The 17,304-nt window shown below is 41.2% G+C and overlaps 1 protein-coding gene across 2 annotated transcripts in view; it reads left to right on the forward strand.

Moving 5' to 3' along the window:
* The window catches only part of ascc3 (activating signal cointegrator 1 complex subunit 3), a 192,508-nt gene that overhangs the window by 152,881 nt on the left and 22,323 nt on the right, over positions 1-17,304 (forward strand). For both annotated transcript variants that reach the window (XM_085803025.1, XM_085803024.1), the window contains exons 23-34: positions 78-176; positions 730-898; positions 3,400-3,620; positions 4,667-4,752; positions 4,863-5,029; positions 6,297-6,442; positions 8,669-8,789; positions 9,633-9,775; positions 14,132-14,269; positions 14,956-15,076; positions 15,218-15,350; positions 16,168-16,293. In XM_085803025.1, the coding sequence (XP_085659151.1) occupies positions 78-176; positions 730-898; positions 3,400-3,620; positions 4,667-4,752; positions 4,863-5,029; positions 6,297-6,442; positions 8,669-8,789; positions 9,633-9,775; positions 14,132-14,269; positions 14,956-15,076; positions 15,218-15,350; positions 16,168-16,293 (1,670 nt within the window). The remainder of the gene's footprint in view (positions 1-77; positions 177-729; positions 899-3,399; positions 3,621-4,666; positions 4,753-4,862; positions 5,030-6,296; positions 6,443-8,668; positions 8,790-9,632; positions 9,776-14,131; positions 14,270-14,955; positions 15,077-15,217; positions 15,351-16,167; positions 16,294-17,304) is intronic.

Raw genomic sequence — 17,304 nt, forward strand, 5'->3', positions numbered from 1 at the left:
AATTTATAACAAAATGTGCACATTTTACAAAATGCATTAAAATTTGCTCTCTCTCTCTTTCTCTCTCTGTCCTTCAGGTTCACGGGTCGGTGGGCGAGCCCTGGTGGTTGTGGGTGGAAGACCCCGTTAACGACCACATCTACCACTCTGAGTACTTCCTCCTGCAGAAGAAACAGGTCGGTTATCACAGTTATCACAGATCACAGTGACACCTTGACTGAGAGCAGCTCTTGGCCAAGGGAGGCAACATTAACATCATTAGTTACAGTGTCGGATCAAAATTTAAATAGAAAATTCATTAGAAGACTTGAAAAATATCCTGGATTCAAACAGATGGTTTATTTTTGATATATTCGTCCATGTAATTTTAGATAATTAGATGAAGATAAAGTGAGAGGATGGAGGGTGATTAAATAAAACACACTTTTCCAGGAGGAACTGATCAGCGTTTGGTGCTAAAACGTCAAAGGTCAAGTTCATTGTGACACACTTTAGGTCTTTCACCATAAAACCCAAGTTACTGTTAGACTAAAAATGAAACGATGACACTTTATATCCAAAACGTCTGAGGTCAACTTCACTGTGACAACATCAAACTCTCTAAAATACTTTCTGCTGCGGCCACGTGTCCTGACAACTGGACTCTAGTTTATATGAGGACATCGACTTTCCAACAACACCATCATGTGTGTGTGTGTGTGTGTTTGTGTGTGTGCCCCCTCCGTCCAGGTGGTGACAGCAGAGCCTCAGAACATCGTCTTCACCATCCCCATCTTCGAGCCGCTGCCCTCTCAGTACTACATCAAGGCGGTGTCGGACCGCTGGCTCGGGGCCGAGGCCGTCTGCATCATCAACTTCCAGAACCTCATCCTACCGGAGAGACACCCCCCACACACAGGTACACACACACACACTGCACACACTGCACACACACACACAGACATTTGAACTCCTACTTACAGTACAGGTGCAGAAAATGTACAATATTGCACAAGTAAAAGTTTCATTATTGCAGTGAATTAAATTCCCAGACACCCAGGCACACTAGAGCATAGGATAGACAAGTTTTTTTAATCAAAAGTGAAAACAGAAGGGGCGAACAACGCGTTTCACATGTTGCTTCATCAGATTGGCTCTTGATTGTCATCAGGTGTGAGCTTAAATAGACAAGGCGAATCAATCAATGAGAGACACATACCAATCTACAAGCTCATCTATAAAAAGCAAGTACTGTACATACAAATACTATAAATAGCATGAAAAAGATATAAAGAGTCAAGAGAAGTGTCAACTCTCATGATAGGAGACAATATAGATGAAAAAATAATGTAGATGTAATGTAGACCCATTACAATAATGATGAGATAATAATGAGATACAAATGCATACTCTCAATGTACTGTACCAACTCATTAATGAATCAAAAAGGAGTGTATACAGTATAAATAAGCACAAAATATAGAAAGTAGAAACACATCAAAAATGATAATATATATAGGAATGCATATCAAAGAACGAGTGGGCTAATGTAAACAGGGAGAGGAGGGAAAGGGATGTAAAAGTGAGTGATATTTTAATATAAATGACATTATTAGATGAATACTGGCACAGTAAACTACTGTAGTTCTAGTTGAGTTCAGTAGTTTCTCCGTTTGGGGCCAAGACTCTCTCCAGGGCTCTGGTTGATCGTTACATTATCAGTAATAGAAAGAGAGAAAGACAAACTTCTGTCTCCTTTTTGTTTTTTTTGTTGAAACAGGATCATTTCACCTGCGTTGGTGGAAATTCATTCAGCTCAACTACACTCATTCTGACTATTGATGAGCGATGGCAGAGACACTAGTTGTTGTAGTTGTTTTGTTTTTTTTTCCATTTGACATCAGCATTACTAATTGATTCTTTTGCCACATGTTGAGACAGCATCTTCTCTTCCAGTAGCTCCTCCTCTCACAGTTTTCATGCACTCCCTCATTTAATCTCATTGCACTTATTAAATATATGTAGCACTGTGAACAAAACCTTACTAATGTCTGTCAAGACAAGTGGCCTTGGATGAAAACATCTGCCAAATTTGCAAATATAAGTATTTACTGTTCACTTTGATCAGTGTCCAAGAATCACTGCTGCTGTGTCAGATTAAAAGCTTTTCTGTTGGCAGACAAATATAAGGATTTTATTGTGAAGTACTGGAGCTGTAATCAACATCTATAAAAAGAGATAAACGGTCATTAACAGAGTCTCTGACATCAATAGTTTCAGTAGATTTTTAGCTGTTGTTATTGTGCTGTTTCAGTCTGGTCAGAAAGAGTTTGTGAAAACTTCAGTATCATGTACATGAATCACATTTTCCACTTGAGTTTAATGTGGACACAGTTCTGATGTCCTGTCAGTACAAACCAAAGTATGATCGACTTTTTTAGACAAAGAATCGTCTATAAAATGAAAGAAACATCAGTGTTTACTGGAGCTGTAACGCTGGCATCGGTCGAACAATAGTTTGCCTAAAAATACCACAGCGGGCTTTAAACGGAGGCTCGCCACAACAAACTGGCTCAGCTGATTGGAGACATCAAAACCCCCGTGAGGACATGGAGAACAAAAGCGTCTAATCCCCCCAGACTGTAAGACAGGAACAGGGATACAGCTCCTAACCACATTTCCTCTCAGTAAGAAGAGACACAGTTACAGCAGCTATGAGGGAAAAACCCCACAGCTCTCAGATCAGATCACATCACAGGCTGATGGACGGACGGACGGACAGCGTCTCCATTCATTCATCTTATGTGAAACTTAAAGTTTGTCGTATTTTATTATGGAGCATGGAACAAAAAAAATCAGAGTACTCAAACGTCAGAGAAGGAAAGGAGCGAAATCTAAAATATTAATATTGAATTGAATTGAAATCTTTATTTCGAACATGCATGAAACAAAACTTAAACAAAATCTCCATGATCAGAGAGAAAGAAAGAAAAAAAAAGTTTTATAAAGTATAAAATCAAAGTAGGAAGCAGTAGGAAGAACTTATAAAACTCCTACCCCCACTCTCTGTTTCATTATAAGCAAAATAAGAGCAAAATTAACAATGCAGCAGTGTATATATACAGTACTATAACAGTATATTACTGATAATAATGATAATCAAAATACACTTTATTTAAAAAGAAGGTATATATTTTTACTGATAACAGTCAGATATTGGTGAATACCAGTTTGTGGCATGAGTACATGCACCATCTGTCACTCAAAGAGGCCACACCCTCTATTTTTCATAATTATAAGGCTTAATAAAATGTATAAGGAGGAAATAAGCTTTAGAGCGCCCTAAATATATTGTTTTTTACACTATGTTGTATTTAAATGAACCTATTTCCATCTTCTCTCCTCCTCTGGTGTGGTCAGAGCTGCTGGACCTGCAGCCGCTGCCGATCACCGCTCTGGGGAACCGTCAGTTCGAGAGTCTGTACAAGTTCACCCACTTCAACCCCATCCAGACGCAGATCTTCCACACGCTGTACCACAGCGACACCAACGTCCTCCTGGGGGCGCCAACGGGCTCCGGGAAAACCATCGCAGCAGAGATGGCCATGTTCCGGGTCTTCAACGAGTACCCGGGCTCCAAGGTCAGACCAGCCGGCTCCTCGCCGCTGGACTCAGCTGAAGAATGTTGTTGACTGTGTTTTCTATTGTCTTTGCTGGCGTTCAAGTGTTGTTGAACGTCCAGAAACAAACAATACTGGCATCTTTAGAAAAGCATTGATAGTGGAGTTTTAAAGCATCAACATGCCTGTGGGAGCACTGTCCAAGATCATGGATAGGAAAACAATCAAATGGAGTCAGATTAATTAAATTAATTCACATTATCAAGAAAACCTTTAAAGGGATAGTTCAACATTTTGGCAAATTGGCCCATTGCCATAATCCCTGTAGTTTTAGCAGTAGGTTTGTTACCTTTAATTGTCGGTGCAAGCTGTTTTTAGAACAGCAGAGCAGAGCTGCAAGCTGCTCAGAGCTACGCTACGGAGGCTAATGGGATTTCTTGGTTTCCCCTCATCAAACTCATCAAATACACAATCCAACAACTCCAAAACGCTCTGGTGGACAAGTTGTGACCTGCACATTCACCACGATATGAGATAATAACAGAATGTTACCAGACAGAGTTGTTTTAGAGGCAAATGCAAGAGACTGCTTGATGAAAAACTGCACCTGAAGGCAACGTGCATCAGTGGTTTTGCATGAATTTACCTCTTAAATAACTCTATGTCATAACGTTCTGTTATTATCTCATAGCGTGGTGAATGTGCAGGTCACAACTTGTCCACCAGAGCGTTTTGGAGTTGTTGGATTGTGTATTTAATGAGTTTGATGAGGGAAACCAAGGAATACCATTAGCCTCCGTAGCGTAGCTCTGAGCAGCTAGCATCTCTGCTCTGCCGTTCTAAAAATAGCTTGCACCAACAGTTAAAGGTAACAAACCTACTACTAAAACTATAGGGATTATGGCAATGGGCCAATTTGCCCAAATGTTGAACTATCCCTTTAATAAAACACAGCACAAGTTGTATGTATGTTTCCAAACAAAAGGGTTTAATCACAAGCTAAAGACTCTCAGTATGTCTGTTTCTTTTCATGAACGGTCTTTGTGTTTTTGTCGTCGTGTGCTCAGGTTGTGTACATCGCCCCCCTGAAAGCGCTGGTCCGAGAAAGGATCGAGGACTGGAAGGTCAGGATTGAGGAGAAACTTGGCAGGAAGTGAGTGAAACAGACACACTTTAATGAAACAGGTTGGTTTGATCGAGCTGAACTTGATATTTAAAAAATTGTAAAACTTGTAAATGTTTCCTGTCCTTATTCTCACCCAGAGTGGTGGAGCTGACCGGCGACGTGACTCCGGACATGAGATCCATCGCTCAGGCCGACCTCATCGTCACCACGCCGGAGAAGTGGGACGGAGTGAGCAGGAGCTGGCAGAACCGCAGCTACGTTCAGAAAGTGGCCATTCTCATCATAGACGAAATCCACCTGCTGGGTGAGAGTCGTCATCAACACACCTGCAACAAGCTGAGCATCATGGGAGGGATTTTTAAGAGGCACACAAGGGATTTAGTTTTCAGGTTATCCATAATGCATCCCACTCTATGCAACATACACTATGTCACCTTGACAGATTCAGGTTGGACAAAGTCATTGGGTCTTGGTGGTTGAAGAAGAAGAAGAAGAAAAATACTTTATTCATCCCCTGGAGGGAAATTCAGATTGTCCAGTAGCTTACATAACCTAAAATGATATGATTGAAATGCCAAGTAAACATGAATAACCTAACAAATGGCATTTTGCATTTTGATGGAAGCAGGAGTGAAGGATTTCCTGAATCTGATCTGAAGGTCAAGGTCATTACTCTAAAAGCCAATACTAGAAGGTTTTAAAACTGTAGATATGATATAGTTACAATACAATAAATCTTAATGTCCACCGTGCTGGAAAATTGTCTTTGGCTTACCACAGGTACGATATGATATGACACAATGTGATGAAATACAATACGATACAATATGATATAATGAGGTACGATACGATACAACATGATGAGATATAAGATACAATGCAGTACGGTATGACATGATACGATACGATTCAATACAATACAACATGATAAGATATGAGATATAATACGATACGATATGATATGATGTGATGTGATAAGATACGATATGATACAATAAATACAACATGATAAGATATGATGTGATATGATAAGATACGATATGATACAATACGACATGATTTTATATGATATGATATAAGATATAATACAGTACGATACTGTATGATATGATATGATATAAGATACAATACAATACAACATGATAAGATATGATATAAGATACAATACAATACAACATGATATGATATATGATATGATATAAGATACAATACAATACAACATGATATGATATATGATATGATATGATATAAGATACAATACAATACAACATGATAAGATATGATATGATGCAATACAACATAAGATATGATATGATAAGATATGAGATACAATATGGTACAACATTATAAGATATGATATGATATGATAAGATACGATATGATTCGATACAATTCAATACAACATGATTAGGTATGATATGATACAATACAACATCATAAGATAATGATAAGATAAGATACAATACAATATGATACATCATGATAAGATATGATACAACATGATAAAATACATAAAGATACGATACAACAAAACAAAACAAGACAAGCTAAGATCTTGTGTTTGTCTCCAGGTGAGGACCGAGGTCCAGTGCTGGAGGTGATTGTGTCCAGGACCAACTTCATCTCCTCTCACACCTCCAAGAGCGTCAGAGTGGTCGGCCTGTCCACGGCGCTGGCCAACGCCCGAGACCTCGCCGACTGGCTGGGAATCAATCAGGTCAGAAAAACCCATCCTGGCACCGTCCGTCCGCCATCCAAAGCCGGCTCTGGTGTCTGTCTAGCCCTCAGACATAACTTTAAAAAGTCTCAGTGTATTCTTGTTACCTTCGAGCCCCTTGTTGTCGGTCCAGATGGAGGATCATCTCCGTAAGCCCCCGTCGTTGTTGCAGCAACAGCGAGACTGTCTCTGTGCGGCAGTCAGTCAGAGAGAAGCCGGCCAGAAACCACAGGCTTTGTGTAGCTGCATATCTCTGTGGTTCATTTGCTGCCTGCCTCTTCATTTCTGATTGATTGTATTTAATAATAGCTATTATGATAAACAGATACTTGTGGCCTGGAGATAATGTCGCTGTTATTCTCCGTAATCGTCCGCAGTCCGTCTGGATGTCATGGTGAAGGTCTAATCACCAGGAATGAAGGACGAGGAGGAGCGTCAGAATGATAGAGAGAAGATAGACACGGATGACTTTACCGATATGTTTTTGAAGTACAATACTACGGAAGCACAGAGGGCAATTGAGGGAAATGCTCAGTCAAATATTAATATTGTTCTCTCCTTTATTTACAACTAAAGAATGAATGAAAAAAAGGTTTTTGTTAAACCTTTTATCTTTTTTCAAGTTAGAGCAGACAACAATTAAGATCAGACTTAAAAACTGTTTTTTATTTTCTCATTTACCCTCTGGGCTGCCGTACAATACCGATAGTTCAAGTAAATTTAAATTAAGATTAATATTTATAGTCGCTTATGATCATTTCTAAGCTTTTGCAAAAATGTTTTTTGCTTGTGCATCCTCAGGCACAAACAAAACATATGTTTCTTCTTAGCGTATCTGGAGGCCAAAACTTGATTTAACTAGCCTACTTCTGGTAAAGAGTCCACAGCTTTTCATTTTGGATGCTAAATCTTCTTTTCTCAATTTAAAAATGTACATAGTTAAATGACATATTAAACTGTCCTCTAGTCCCCTACAGCCACAAGTGAGAGCAGATTACTTGACCGACGTTAACTGATGAGTTTATTTACACAAAGAGCTTCTCAATCACAGCAGAGTGGATCTCAGCTTCAGGATCAAAGGCAAAGTAACAAATGAAACGAACCATTGACATCTCCTGTCCGAATGTGACCAAACCAAAATACATAAAGCAACAGAGAGGAGAAATGGGGATGATAAAGGAGCTACATACTGTAGATGTGGTTAGCTGCAGGACGTGAGTCTCTCCTTTGGCAGCTCGGCTCCACCATCGTTGTTCTTAATGTCAAGTGGACACCGGACAGAAGCCAATCAGCTGTGGTCTAATCACAGGGTCGTTCTGGTCTACATCTATTTACTTTTGATTATTTATGATGCAGTTGTTTTAGAGGCAAATGCAGAGACTGCTTGCCCAAAAACTGCCCCCGACGGGAATGCACGCACATCAGTGGTTTTGGATGAATTTACTTCGAAATCAACTCTGTGTGGTAACGTTGTGTTATTATCTCATAGCGTGGTGAATGTGCAGGTCACAACTTGTCCACCAGAGCGTTTTGGAGTTGTTGGATTGTGTATTTGATGAGTTTGATGAGGGAAACCAAGAAATCCCATGAGCCTCCGTAGCGTAGCTCTGAGCAGCTCGCGGCTCTGCTCCGCCGTTCTAAAAAATAGCTTGCACCGACAATCAAAGGTAACGAACCTACTGCTATGACTATAGGGATTATGGCAATGGGCCAATTTGCCAAAATGTTGAATATCCCTTTAAAGTCTCCTTCTCCTTCTTGAAATAGAGCAAGGGAGTGAGTGATACTTTAGTGTTTCTGGAAACTGCTGCTGGTCACTACATCATGAAACAGCAGCAACACATGTAGAGATGAATAATATTTTTGCATCATAACTTCTCCAGAAATACTTGATCCTGACCTTTGCTCTGCTGCAGAGACAATTCAACACACCGGCCTCTCTGTAAATCTGACAACCTGTAAAACCACAGTTCATTTGTGTTGATACGCCTTCTCACGCACACACACACACACACACACACACACACACACACACATCAAAGGTTAAACGGAGCCCAGCAGCAGCAGCAGCAGAGTCCAGCAGTGACCCGCTGCTCCGACGCTCAGTGACAGACAGTTCACGTTACAGCCAGATGGGGCTTCGTGTTGCCAGCTGCTCACATTAAATCTCCTCTCTTTTTTCCTTTATCCTCTTTCCCCTCCTCCCCCTCCTCCTGTGTGTAACAGGTGGGTTTGTTTAACTTCCGTCCGTCTGTTCGACCCGTACCGCTGGAAGTTCACATCCATGGTTTCCCAGGGCAACACTACTGCCCCCGCATGGCCAGCATGAACAAGCCCACCTTCCAAGGTACAGCTTCACTTTTCCATGCATACTATATATGATATCTGAACATCTTTACATACATATGTGCTGTGCAATCGCTTGTGCACAGCAGTGGGTAAACTTTGCAATTTGATGTGTCATTTTATGCTAAAGCGATGATTATTTAATAGGCTTACATAATAAAAATAATTTAGTGTCATTGTATTACAAAATACAACACATACGACACATGCATTCATTCACACAACTCTCATATTGGCAAATTGCCTTATATGAGTTTTATTCCCCATGCCTCATCATGCTACCTCAGTTGGGTTTGTTAGGTTGTATGTGTATGGCCACGGTGAACTGTAGGAACTGAACTGCTCTTTGTTTGATGTAATAAAGTTTTCTGTATCTGTATCTGCATACACACCCTGGAGAAGAATTGACACACATACAAACTACAGTTAAAACAATAAAATATCAAAGTTATCAAAAATATATATATTCCACACAGGTATAAAAGGATACCTACAGTACCTAATAATAATGATAAGAAGAAAAAGAAATTAAGAGGTGGAAGGTGGAAATAGTCCACACTACTGTACATCATGACCCATTTTCAGATTTTGTTGACTAGAAAGCGAAGAAATAAATGAATAAAACATAAAATACAGTTTAAATAAGTGTCACTCAATATTCATTTTACATTTTCACAGATTTTAAAGTTGAATAAATCCTGATTTCCAATATATTTCTTCAACAAAACTTAATTTTTACGACATCAACTGCCACGTCTTAACGTCTCCAGAATAAAACTAAAGTGAAACTCATACCTAATAATGTGTGTATCCTCCTGTCCTCCTCCTCTACGTGTCCTTGCAGCCATACGCAGCCACTCTCCTGCCAAGCCGGTGCTGATCTTCGTCTCGTCGCGTCGTCAGACTCGACTGACGGCCCTGGACCTCATCGCCTACCTGGCCACGGAGGACAACCCCAAGCAGTGGCTGCACCAGGACGAGAGAGAGGTGAGGAGAAGAAGACAATAGAAAAAAGTGTCGACAGCTCAATCGATTAGAATAGAGGTGTTTCTGTCTCCTCCATCACACCTGTGTGAGATGCACAACTGGGGAATGTAGCTGAAATACCTGTTGGTGTTGACAGACACACCGTAACACACAACAGCTGCTGCACTCTGCTGCTACCGTGCAGTCGATCAGTCTTGCAGCACCGTGGCAGTGAGCAAGTGAGCACTGATTGCTTTGACTTTGTTCTCACACATTTAGCTCATGTTTGCAGGTACTGGACCTTCAGGAGTTGTTTTTTTTTGCGATAGAGCCCAGAGAGGAGTGTTTCCAGATGTGTGTGTCTTTCTCAAGTAATTCCTTCTCTCTTCTGATGTGTGTTTTCACGGGCATCCTTCTCTTTTCTCCATCTCCTCCCTCTTGCGCTGAGCCATTTCTCTGTCAGCGCTGGTTCAGGTGTAATTACACGTGGATTTTATCCCAGTTTGAGCTGGAAACATCGTCCGTGTGCATGCCTGATCTGCTCTGGGCAGGATGGGAGGGAATCTCTCCTCCTCCGTACAGTAATTAGGATTTTATTAATATAGTTTTTAAAAATCCAATTTAATGAGAAAAAAGGCGGATGTGGAATTTATGAAGTCATATCACTTCAGATGAGTGATCAGCAGGGACATTAAAGTGTGTATAGAGTGTGTAGAGTGTGTGACTGCAGCATTTGTTGAAGTCATGGTGGAGCAACAGTATGTAACTATGACTCAGCAAGTTTACAGTTCACACCCCACAATAACAGCTGGTGTCAGTCCAAAAGTATGTGGAGGGATCAAGTCCTGCAGGATTACTGTACACCGTGGCCACAGTAGGGGGGTGGCGCTGCTGTGACATCACAAAGTGACAGGAAGTCCTGACGGCTGGTTTTAAGGCTCAGTCTCTGAATACAGGCTGTGTGCATTTCTCTGTGGACTGAGGCTTTGATACTTTCACAGTATTAATATAAAACCTAGAGCTGATCTATAATCATTAATCAGTCCCTCCAGGAAAACGTGATTATGCGATCGCATAATTCAACGCATAATCAGCCAAAGTCCGTACATTTATGCGGGGGCCGCATTTTTTCGAAGACGCTGCATAAATCACCAATTTCCTCGCAAAATGTGCAAAATATCCGGTGGGGCTTACATGATTTCATAATCCCCACATTTTCGTTGCAAAAAAGTCATATATATCTTCGCATATTTGCGCAATTTCATTGCATAAAATATCCCGCATATTCTATCGCATTTTTTAAGAAAACGTGCCGCATAATCAAGGATTTTTGCCCGCAACAATCACAAAATAAATTTTAAAAAACGCATTTTTCTGGAAGGACTGATTTATAATCTTTTCTAGTTAGTGGTTTTCAAAGTGTGGGCCAATGTGAGCAAATTGTAGGGAAGATGAGAAAGAATGCAAATAACCAAATAAAATTGAATTATTATATTTTGAGCGTTGTTATAAAATACGATTTATAATAATATAATATATTTAAATCCGTATTTGCCACGTTCGTCTTTCTAATTGCCTGTCAGTGAAAATATCATTCATGACATCATAAACGGTTGGTGTTGACCTGGTGGTTTTGTGCCTGACAAGCCTCAAACTCTGTGGGTTTGCAAAGAGGGGGTCTGTTCGGGGGTCTGGGAGTTTATGAAGAGTTTAAATGAACCACTGGTGTGAAATTCTGTCATAATTTACATGAGACAAAGCTGTTGTATGAGGCCACTGTGCCCTTGACCTTTAACCACTGACCACCCAGATCTGATCGGTTCATCCTTGAGTCCGTGTGTGTGTGTGTAAAAAAAAAAATTTGAATGAGAATGAGACAGACAGTTAACAACGTGTCTCTGTCTCTCACATCCTTTAATGCACCAGTGTAGATTATTCCAGTTGAAAAATAACACACATGGAGCCATTACAAAGTCTTAAATTGACTTTCCTGAACCCTGCAGCTTCACCGCCTCAATGCAAATATGTACCATCTTATAACACAGGCCCAGTGTCTGTGTGTGTGTGTGTGTCTGTGTGTGTGTGTGCAGTCCACAGCCTGCCACTCTGTGTGTCTGTGTGTGTGTGTTCTGCTGATATATGCCGCTGCCTGCTGCTTCCCTGCACTCGGCCCGTGTAGCGGCTCAGCTCCCTGCTGTTTGACTGACAGGCCTCTGGCCATCGCTGCTTAACTCTCCTCGGGGGTCACACACTGCCCCAAATCCCCCCTCCTCGGACCTGACAGCTCTTTCTTCCCCCGGCTGCTGCTGCTGCTGCTGCTGCCTGAAGCCCTAAAGCCCCCGACCACAACTACCTCATGTTGTACTGTTAAATTGATTAGTTGATTCATTATTAAAAGAGATGCACTGCTGTTTGAGTTTTAAATTAGAAACATTCGGTCTGGACTTTGGTCTGGGTGATATTCATACTCTTATCACCCTGTTCTCTAAAATGCTGACTGCAATCTTTATTAGATCAATGAAAGATTTAATTACTGTACAGATTATTATTGTTTTTATCATTATTATTGATGATTTGTGAGAACAACTCATGCTTTAAAGGAAAAGTTTGACATCTGGGCAAATTAAAATATACTAATTTACCATAACATCTACAGTTGGAAGAAAAGATTTAAAAAAAAAATATATAGAGAAAAAGGTTTATTGATTCAATAGAAATCAAAATAAAAGACTCAATCACTCAGACACATTCAGGTTTCGTTCAATCAGACGAGAGATTCTGGATTTACAAGACAATAAAAGTTTTTAAAAAAAGATAATAAATAGCTCACAGACGGTTATCATTCAGGTCTGTAACACAGCTCCTCCTGTGAAAATAGCTGAACCAATATCTGTGGAATACTTTGTCTTTGCAACGTAACATGGATGTCAAATAATTCAAAGACTCGTATTCGAGCGGGGGATATGCTGCCAAAAATGTTTTGGAAAGAACTTCATCTATTGTCCCGTTCAAGAATGTTAACATTTTCTAGAGTTTCCTTGTATATTATTTATCAGAAATAAAGATGTTTGAAATCCCAGATAACACACGCACTGGATCACACTCAGTAATAGACACGATTATGATCATTTTACTTCATAAAATCTGCCAGAATTTCACTTTTACTGTCAAAACAGAGTTGACAGACAATAAGTTTTTGAGCTCTCCCAGTCTCCACGTCGACTTCTCTCTCCCATGTTTCCTTGTTTCCTGTAGAGTTGTGGACGTGTGTCTGTCGTTGATACTGATCGTTGTCTTTGCTCTGGTTTCTTAAAGGGACATTGTGTAACTTCTCCTGTTATCTATTCATGAAAATCAATTACTTCGTTCAAAAGTCTGTTTTCCATTAACCAGTAATCCCCCCATCAACAAACTGAAGTGCTCCTTTCAGCTCTGAATCTGCCGTTCATATCATTCATATCTCCATGGAGCGGGTAAGCTCGGTGCTGCTGCCATGTGGTGTCGCCATGTTTTTACGTTCAGTGGCAGCGTGACGGTAGGAAACAACGGAAACTCAGCGGAGACACCGGAGCTGTCGGCTCAGGTCGAGGTGGCGTCTGTGAAAAGTCACCGCGGTAACGCAGTGAGGAGGAACGGAGCGTTACACTGATGCTGCATTCACCTGCAGTCGGGCAGACGGCCGTCGCTAACAAACCAGATGTCACTTTAGTCACAGCAGTCGAGAGAAAGCCGGTAAAACGTGGGTCATGTAAACAATACGACATCGCCATGACAACATATTGTCACGTGTGTTGTTTTGCCTCGTGCTGACGGACCACTTGTTTACATAGAGGCTTGTTTATGCCGTTACTGTACGTGCAGCGGCTGTCGTCCGTCTGCCGTCTGCCCGATTTCACATGAATGCAGCATGAAAAATACGATACGAGTTGCTTGCGATCTACAACTGCAACGCTAGATGGGAGTAATTCCTACACAGTGTACCTTTAATCAATTGTTAAAGTATCTGAATAGTCCTCTGTAGACTTATCAATTAATCGCTCCCATGACCACTAATGTTAATATATTACATTTAGTTTTGCATTCATTTGGCCACATGTTGATATTCACAGAAGTCCAGAGAAAGCCGGTAAGGCAAACAGTACGACATCGCCATGACAACATATTGTCACGTGTATTGTTTTGCCTCGTGCTGACGGACCGCTTGTTTACATAGAGGCTTGTTTATGCAGTTACGTGCAGCGGCTGTCGTCCGTCTGCCGTCTGCCCAATTTCACGTGAATGCAGCATGAAAAATACGATTGAATTGCTTGCTATATATATACCACCTGCAACGCTAGATGGGAGTAATTCCTACACAATGTACCTTTAATGTTCCAGATCGAGGACATCATCGGCACCGTCAGAGACTCCAACCTGAAGCTCACGCTGGCCTTCGGGATCGGCATGCATCACGCCGGCCTGCACGAGAGAGACAGGAAGACCGTGGAGGAGCTGTTCGTCAACTGTAAGATCCAGGTGAGTCTGACGGATGGTATTTAATTATCACAGAAACGATCGGTTGTCTGTCAGCGGAAGGCCGGCCCTCGATGCCGTGCCTCCTCCACACCAGAGTGAAATCCTGCCAGGTCCAGGAAACTCATGACAGTTTATTGCATGAAAAAGATTTGTTGCCACTTATTATAATGGTATTTTATTATCCTCTTTACTTCTGAAATCAGTGTATCATCCTCTCCTCAGCTTCATCATGTCAACACATTGTGTCAAACAGCAGAACGACTGTGTGTGCACATAATTCCCACAATTTCAACACTGACATTAAATGTGTAAACTTGTATTTTTTATCTTCATTGTTTTTTTTTTTCACATATTTTTATATTTTATTTTTCAATTAACAAAGACAGACACATTCCATCCACACTCTACAAGGTTATTAAAAGGAAAGAAAAATTATACATACGGTATAGTACAGTACAGTGTATACGCACACATACATACATACATACATGTACACATTCATACACACATATACACACACAAACACATACATAATAAAGTAAAATAAGTTACAACTGAGTGGAACAAATGTACTAAATAAATATACAACAAACAAACACACATAGAAGGCAAAAACACACAAAAGAAGAAATAAAATCTCTCTTCATTGTTTTTAAAACATACATTTTTCTTGTCTCTTCTCTCAGGTTTTGATCGCCACCAGCACTCTGGCCTGGGGCGTGAACTTCCCTGCTCATCTGGTGGTCGTCAAGGGAACCGAGTACTACGACGGCAAGTCCAGGCGCTACGTGGACTACCCCATCACAGGTACGCAGTCCTGTCAATTAGAGAGTTTCTCATTAAGTATGTTTTTTTTCCCTTTGCATAAAAATATCCAGTGTGACACTAAGGGAAGTGATGCACAGACATATAATTAACGTGTGTGTGTGTGTGTGCGTGTGTGTGTAGATGTTCTGCAGATGATGGGCCGAGCCGGTCGACCTCAGTTTGACGACCAGGGCAAAGCGGTTATTCTGGTCCATGACATCAAGAAGGATTTCTACAAGAAGTTCCTCTACGAGCCGTTTCCTGTCGAGTCCAGGTAACAGTTCCCTGTTTACTGTTGTTGTCTGTCACACCAATAAAACACCAGCAATCCAATCAACTAACAACTCCAAAACGCTCTGGTGGACAAGTTGTGACCTGCACATTCACCACGCTATGAGATAATAACACAACGTTACCAGACAGAGTTGTTTTAGAGGTAAATTCATGCAAAACCGCTGATGCGCATTCCCGTCGGAGGCAGTTTTTCAGCAAGCAGTCTCTGAATTTACCTCTAAAACAACTCTGTCTGGTAACGTTGTGTTATTATCTCATAGCGTGGTGAATGTGCAGGTCACAACTTGTCCACCAGAGCGTTTTGGAGTTGTTGGATTGTGTATTTGATGAGTTTGATGAGGGAAATCAAGAAATCCCATTAGCCTCCGTAGCGTAGCTCTGAGCAGCTCACGGCTCTGCTCCACCGTTCTAAAAATAGCTTGCACCGACAATTAAAGGTAACGAACCTACTGCTACGACTATATGGATTATGGCAATGGGCCAATTTGCCAAAATTAGTCTTTAATTCACCAATTACTTCCTAATTTAATGAATTTATCACTTTGTTCAAAAAACGTGAATGCATACAAATGTTTTGTTTTGTTGTGTGGCCGACAGTCCAAAACCAAAGATATTCATGTGACAGTGAACGAGCTTGAGTCAGATTTCTCCTGGCCTAATTATTTGGAAAATTACATTAATTAACAGTTAATTGATCACAGTTTGTTATTAATTTGATTTAGAGGTTAAACATCCAGCCCTACTGTAAAGCAGACTCCGAAGTGTTTTTAATATAATTGTGTGTTTTTTGTCCCCAGCCTCCTCGGCGTGCTGTCGGACCATCTGAACGCCGAGATCGCCGCGGGAACGATCTCATCCAAACAGGACGCGATGGACTACATCACCTGGACGTACTTCTTCAGGCGGCTGGTGATGAACCCCAGGTGAGGAGGAGCCGCCGCCTCACACACCCACATATCATTACTACTGTACCATACTACCAGCAGCAGCAGCCGCCGCCACAGCCGCCGCCGTTCACACAGATCAAAAGATACAACAAACACATGCAACACATTCTTATCCCGCTCTCACAACCCGGTTAGAGCGGCGCTGAGTTCTCCAGTCAAACATCTGCTGCGTAGACTGAACATGTTCCAGTACATTCCAGCCTGGTGGTATTTGCACGGCTGTCAGCCCACGTTTACCTATCAGGGGCCGCTCGGTCCAGTCGGTACCGCGGCCGATACAGGTATGAAGGAGTCAGATATTGATCGATTTGCATTCAGGACGAGAGTTTGTTTGTTTGTTTGTTTGTTCAGAGTTTGAACATCTTCAGCAAACCCCCCCCCCCAAAAAAAAGTACAAATAACAAGCATTTAGTGGTCATTCTAGGATTGTATGTGTGGAAAGACTCTGCAGCATTTATGGTAATTTGTGGTTTGGAGCTGGAGAAGAACCATTGATAAGATTCCTCTGCTGCATCTCTCCAGACTTCAGTGTCTCTCAACTTAAAGGGATAGTAGCATTTTTTTTTAAAGTGGGGTTGTATGATCTACAAATAGCCCCTAAGTACTTTAATTGCAGTAGAAGACTCTCTGCACTCCTCCCGTTAGCAACGCCAGCCCATAGCCCTGCCCAGAGATTTACAACATACAGTGTTGTGAATGGACCCAAAGAAATGGCCTATTTTCGCGGCCTAAAAGAGGTTTTACATGAAAAAACATACACAGTTCCATTGTTCGTTATAATATAATTTTTTCCAGCCCTTCAAAGTGCAGGAAAAACGCAGTTTTTATTTGGATTTAACCAACTCACGTATCCCTCCGCCCAGCGTTGGCGCCCGCCGATCAGCAGTTGATTAGGTCCAAATAAAAACTGGGTTTTTCCTGCACTTTGAGGGGCTATTTGTAGATCATACAACCCCACTTTAAAAAAAATGCTACTATCCCTTTTAA

Source organism: Trachurus japonicus, chromosome 16, assembly GCF_045865225.1.
Source record: "Trachurus japonicus isolate A0001 chromosome 16, Traja_1.0".
NCBI classification, from domain to species: Eukaryota; Metazoa; Chordata; class Actinopteri; order Carangiformes; family Carangidae; genus Trachurus; species Trachurus japonicus.